General features: G+C 64.0%; 1 protein-coding gene across 1 annotated transcript; it reads right to left on the bottom strand.

Moving 5' to 3' along the window:
• LOC101966782 (uncharacterized) lies at window positions 1-5,546 on the bottom strand. Its single transcript, XM_078044757.1, has one exon. The coding sequence runs from the start codon at window positions 1,913-1,915 to the stop codon at window positions 1,007-1,009; it is 909 nt and encodes a 302-aa protein (XP_077900883.1). The 5' UTR covers window positions 1,916-5,546; the 3' UTR covers window positions 1-1,006.
• Between the last annotated feature and the right edge of the window lie 812 nt (window positions 5,547-6,358).

Raw genomic sequence — 6,358 nt, 5'->3', positions numbered from 1 at the left:
CAGAGTAGCCAGGCCTGATGGGCGTGGCTGGAGGAAGGGACAGAAGCCAGAGCCACCCGCCTGGAGGGTCCTGGGGACACACTCGCCAAGTAGGGGCTTCCAGGGCTGTCCTCCCAGGCAGGGCCAGCCAGGACCCCGCCCACCCGGATCTGTCGGGTGGCCCACGAATCCGGTGGGAGCGGGCCCTGCTCCCCAGGCCGCGGGGCACCCGGAGGCCCCTGAGGTGCCCCCTGACACCCTTCAGGGCAGGGACCGTGGCTCAGCCTCGAAGGAAGCACATGGGAAACAGAACCAGGAGGGACAGGGTGCAGGGACCAGGTGGACAGAGGCCACGGCGAGGTCTCCGCTCAGAACAGAAGGCAGCTTACAGTGAGGGTCAGGGCCGCCAGGTTTATTTGACTCAGTGAGACAGGGCCACTCAGGAGATGCAGAGTGGGCAGAGGACAAAGGGGGAGAGACCAGGGTGCTGCCAGGATGCGGGGGTTCCTGGAGGAGGACACTCAGTGGGGCCAGGTGAGGAGGGACGCGCAGAGCAGGCGTGCCGGGCAGGCGGGCCTCTGTCCCTGACTGTGCAGCCGCATGGAGGTACCCGGGTCTCCTAGGGGCAGGCTTCCCTGAGTGGAGGCCAGCAGGGGAGGGGACAGCAGCCCTGCGGGTGCGGTTACCCTGGACACAGACCAGGTTCCCAAGTCAGCCCACCCCATACCACGCCCAAGCTCCCACCATTGGCCCAGATGTGCAAGCAGGTCTCCAGGGGGGACGCTGCTGACGGTCACTCCCTCCAGCGGGGCAGGAGGAGGGCAGGGCAGACCACCCACGCCCAGAGGGCACGCCACACGGGGGTCGCCAGGCTGCCCAGGCTCAGCACTGCCAACCTGAGGGGCAGGGGCTCCAGGCAAAGAGGTCCAGAGTGGGCCAGGGTCCCGTGAGTCCTGTGGGAGTCAGGGTTGGCCAGGGTTACTCTGGAGGGTGGGCCCTGGGCCCGCTGGCCTGGGGACATGGGTGGTCAGCAGCAGGACCTCTGGCCCAAGGAGACACCACAGCAGGCCGGGCGGGAGCAGGTGGGGCGGCAGAGCAGGGACACGCAGGAGGCCTGGCGGCAGCAGCTGGGCTGGCAGGAGGAGGCACAGCAGGAGGAGACGGGCACGCAGCAGGCGGGCCTGCACACGGGGCGGCAGAGCAGGGACACGCAGGAGGAGGGTCTGTAGCAGCAGACGGGCTTGCAGCAGACGGGCACGCAGCAGGTTGGCTGGCAGGGGGAGGAGCTACAGCAGTCAGACTGGCAGCTAGACTGCTGGCAGCAGGAGGAGGAGGCTCCAGAGCAGATGGGCACACAGCACACAGGCTTGCAGCACACAGGCTTGCAACAGAGGGACACACAGCAGGACTGCTGGCAGGGGGAGGATGAGCAGCAAGAGGGCTCACAGCAGGACTGCTGGCAGGGGGAAGAGGAGCAGCAAGAGGGCTCACAGCTACACTGCTGGCAGCAGGAGGAGGAAGCCTCAGAGCAGAGGGGCACACAGCACACGGGCTTGCAGCACACGGGCTTGCAGCACACGGGCTTGCAGCAGAGGGACACACAGCAGGATGGCTGGCAGGGGGAGCAGCTGCAGCAATCAGACTGGCAGCTAGACTGCTGGCAGCAGGAGGGGGTGCAGGAGCTGGTGCAGACTGATTGGCAGCAGGGTCTGGACACACAGCTCACTGGGGTGCAGAGGAGGGTCGGGCAGGGGGCTGGGGCGCAGCAGCTGGGCTGGCAGCAGCTGGGGGCGCAGCAGGGGGGCTCGCAGCAGCTCTCTGGGCAGTCGTCCACCTGCCAGGAGGAGTCGGGGCAGGAATCGCAGGAGCCGGGCTGGCAGACGCGGCTGCCATAGCTCAGGTCGCTGGAGCAGACGGACATGGTGGAGGCGGCCATGGTGGGTGTGCTGGAGGAGGGTGTGTGGGTGTGTGGGCGTGTGGGTGGGTGAATGTGGGTGAGTGGCCGCGGCTCCCTCCTTTATACCGCTGCTGTTTGTCCCCTGGCCAGGCAGAGGGAAGACTTCCTGTTCCTGCTGTGGCCTGGCGCCAGGCTGCGTCTCTGCGTGCCCGGGCCAGCGTGTGCACGCGGTCCTGAGCTGTGTTTGTCCCTGGAGGAAACCAGCGGAGATGCTTTGATGGTGCCCAAGGGCTCTCGTGCAGGGACAATGGCAGGCAGTGGCCCTCTGGGGCCCAGAGCCCTGTCCCTCAGGAGCGCTCCTTTCTGAGCACAGACGTCCCCCTCTGGGAGGGCGGGCTTAGGGCCCCAGGGTCTGGGCCTGAGGCGCTGCGGGTGCCCTGCTCTGCACAGGTCCACTCGGCGCCTGGCCCGGCCCACGCAGGAGCTGGTGCTGCTGGCGGCCAGGGAGCCTGGGGCGGGCTTACGCCTGCTGGTCTCCGGGGCAGGCCTGAGGGCAAGTCTTCCTGGGGCTGCAGGCAGCGGGCAGCAGAGGCAGGCCCAGCACATGAGGGGGACTCTGAGGGCTGGGCCTCCACTTCTGCAGCCCCTCTCCTTGGGCCTGGACAGTCTTCCGCAGCAGGAATCAGGCTCCTGCAGCCCCGTGCAGAGGACATGGCTCATGTCCGTGAGCACCCTGCCGCCACAACACCAGGCGGGCAGCTCCCGTCCGCTCGGGACACACACCCAGTATCTAGTGGCCGTGTCTGGGAGCACAGGGGCCTCTTCCTGTGGCTGCTGCTGGCTGGGGTGGCCACCACGTCCAGTGCTCAGGACCGACAAGCACCCCGAGCTCTGGTCATGGGCCCCGGCTCTTCATGCCATGGTTGCTACTCTGCCACGTCTGAAGTGTCCAGGGCAGGCCCAGTGATGCTGGCCGCAGTCTGCCGATGTGGCCCAGGGCTCCACGGGCTGCTGGGGGCCAGCGGGCTGCAGGCCGGGCCTCTCTGCCTCCGTGGGTGCAGCTCTGCGGAGTCAGGTCAGAAGGCAGAGCCGGCGGGACCCATGGAAACGCCGACTGCTCGCCCAGGACACCAAGGGCCAAGGCGGTCACACCCAGAAGATCCACAGACAAACCCAGAAAACGCCCAAAGACAAGTCCCAGGGCCCCAGAGCAGCGGGAGCCAGGGAGGGACGCAGGGGAGTGGGCTCCTCCCCAGGCTCGGGAGGCCGGAAGGCCCAGCTCTCAGGGCGCCACCCACCAAGAGCCTGGCCCTCGGAGCCCTCCCTCAGACACGGCTGCAGAGTGAAGACCCCCAGGTCACCAAAGGCCACCAGCTGGCTGGTCACAGTCCCTAAGGGACAGGCTGAGAGGTGACGGCAGGGAACTCCCCAGGTGAGAGCCAAGACGTGGTGACGGAGGCCGCTCCAGGTCACCAGGGGCAGACGGACACGCCTGCCCCCTCCTGTCCCCACTTACTAAAAGGCCCGTGGATCAGAGCGTGGGCCGTGTGGGTGGCCTAAACACGGCTAGCACGTGTGTGACGCCAGGCTCAAGGAGGTGCGTGGGGCAGTGGGAGCCGGGCAGGGCCAGCTCAAGTCCAGGGAAGAAGGGCGGAGCAGGCCTGATGGGACCCGGCCACAGGCACATCCACCCTGGTCCCCTCAGGTTCCTCAGAAGTCACAGCTTTGGTAGAGCGACGGCCATGGCAGGGCTGGCGGGCGCGACACCACCAGGCCGCCACGAGGGAAGGTGGGACCGTGTCGCGGGGCCGGGCCACTGCGGACCGCGGCTGGCTCAGGTGAGTCAGAATGAGCAGGTGTGTGGCCACCAGGGGGCACGTGGAGAGGCGCCGTGAGACTCTCAGCACAGACGTCAAGAGCCACACAAGGCCCGTGGGGACAAGCCGTCCCCCGTGGACACAGGGGAGCCAAGCTGTCAGGGTCAGTGCCCGCCGACCGCATGCTGGCACTGAGCGCCGAGTCCCAAACACTGGGCCACCACGCCAGGAGGACCAGGCTGGGCCCTGCAAGCACGGCCACACTATGGGCTTCCCAGGAGGGGACCTTGCTGTACCCATCCCCAGGGACCCGCCAGGGCACGTGCCAGCCTAGAGGTAACACAGCCCCTCCGGCAGACGCAGCCCTTCGCCTTGGAACCACCGGCTGCCGTTACTGTGCCCCTGGCCATGGAGACAGCAAAACCACCGGAGGGAAATAAGTAAGAAAGACCTTCCAAAGTGCACGGAAACGGGAGAATATGACGCTGAACAGACCACACAGAGGCCGGGGCAGGCGGCCACCTTGCCCACCCCGGCTAAGACACGCATGCGGAAGGGCACCCGGACCACCAGGACAGCACCCCTGATGGACAGCGCTACAGAGCAGTTAGTAAGTAGGTAAATGTGTGAATACGGAATTGTGACTCAAGAATCGAATCAAGTGAGAGACTGTCGGAGCCGATTTCTAAAATCAGGATTCCACCAGATGCTTTCCACACGCATGGGGGACTCAAACGTGAAGCCAAGTCCAACAAGGACAGCAAGGTGTGTCCACGTGTGTGTGCGCGTGTGTGTGCATGTGAGTGTGTGTGTGCTTGTGCATGACTGTGCATGTTGTGTGTTCGTGTATGCACATGTGCATGAGTGCATGTGAGTGTGTGAGCTTATGTGTCTGGGTGCATGTGTGTGCTTATGTGTGACCATGCATGTGTGTGTGCATGTGCATGCTTGTGCATGTGCATGCTTGTGCTTGTGAGTGCATGAGCTTATTGTGCATGTGAGTGTGTGCATGTGTGTTTGTATGTGTGTGTGTGGCTGTGTGCATATGCGAGTGTGAGCTTGTGAGTACGTGTGTGTGAGTGTGCGTGTGTGAGCTTGTACGTGAGTGTTATGTGAGTGAGCGTGAGTGTGTGATACAGACAGCAGCCGCAGGGCAGCCGTGGTGGCCGTGGACTGGCAGGGAGGGTCCACTCCCGAGGTGAGGTCTTGCTGGAGATGAAGAGGCGCCTCGTAGGTCAGGAGAGCCTCAGGACAACAGAGCGAATGTCCACAAACGGGCAGTGACAACACGGTGACAGCAAGCAGGGCCAACAGGAAGGGCGTGAGGCAGCACCGGCTAAGGACTTGGTCGCTCGGGCCTCGGCAGTGGCTGGGCCAGGCAGAGGGTCCACCAGGAAGAGGGCCTGAACCCGGGACGGCCTGGGTGCTCTGACGGTTGTCAGCGTCCCTCCCCGCAGGAGGACACAGCTTCTGTCCTGGACAGACACTGTCGGGGACAGAAGGTGGGCCAGGCCGAAGACAACCTCCCAGGCTCCAAAGGACAGAAGAAGACAAGCGAGTGCTCTGGCCACCGCAGGATGAAACTAAAACCAATAACAGAAAACCCGGGAAACTCAGGTCCGAGGAAACGGAGCTGCACTCCTCAGGGGTGGCAGGACCTCAAGAGAGAGCGGGAGGGACCTTCGGACGTCGGGACCGAAGCTTGGGAAAGCACCGGCCGGGAGTCACAGCAACTCGTCATGGCACTGAGGGTCGCGGGCCCAGCTCCCACCGTAAGGCTCCAGAGAAGGAGGAGCAAGCCACACTGAGCCACACTGAGCCACACTGAGCCACACTGAGCCACACTGAGCCACAGTAAGCCACACTGAGCTACACTGAGCCACACTGAGCCACAGTGAGCCACAGTGAGCCACACTGAGCCACACTGAGCCACACTGAGCCACAGTAAGCCACACTGAGCCACACTGAGCCACACTGAGACACAGTGAGCCACACTGAGCCACACTGAGACACAGTGAGCCACAATGAGCCACAGTGAGCCACACTGAGCCACACTGAGCCACAGTGAGCCACACTGAGCCACACTGAGCCACACTGAGCCACACTGAGCCACAGTGAGCCACACTGAGCCACATTGAGCCACACTGAGCCACACTGAGCCACAGTGAGCCACACTGAGACACACTGAGCCACACTGAGACACACTGAGCCACACTGAGCCACACTGAGCCACAGTGAGCCACACTGAACACTGAGCCACAGTGAGCCACACTGAGCCACACTGAACACTGAGCCACAGTGAGCCACACTGAGCCACAGTGAGCCACACTGAGCCACAGTAAGCCACAGTAAGCCACACTGAGCCACACTGAGCCACACTGAGCCACAGTGAGCCACACTGAGCCACACTGAGCCACACTGAGCCACACTGAGCCACAGTAAGCCACAGTAAGCCACACTGAGCCACACTGAGCCACACTGAGACACAGTGAGCCACACTGAGCCACACTGAGACACAGTGAGCCACAATGAGCCACACTGAGCCACACTGAGCCACACTGAGCCACAGTGAGCCACACTGAGCCACACTGAGCCACACTGAGCCACACTGAGCCACAGTAAGCCACAGTAAGCCACACTGAGCCACACTGAGCCACACTGAGAC

Source organism: Ictidomys tridecemlineatus, chromosome 3, assembly GCF_052094955.1.
Source record: "Ictidomys tridecemlineatus isolate mIctTri1 chromosome 3, mIctTri1.hap1, whole genome shotgun sequence".
Taxonomy (NCBI): Eukaryota; Metazoa; Chordata; class Mammalia; order Rodentia; family Sciuridae; genus Ictidomys; species Ictidomys tridecemlineatus.
Note: the sequence above shows the minus strand (reverse complement) of the source record. Positions and strands in the feature narration are given on the sequence as shown.

What these genes read in the sequence shown, in the direction of transcription:
- LOC101966782 (XM_078044757.1), bottom strand. Translation starts at nt 1,915, where the DNA reads ATGGCCGCCTCCACCATGTCCGTCTGCTCCAGCGACCTGAGCTATGGC.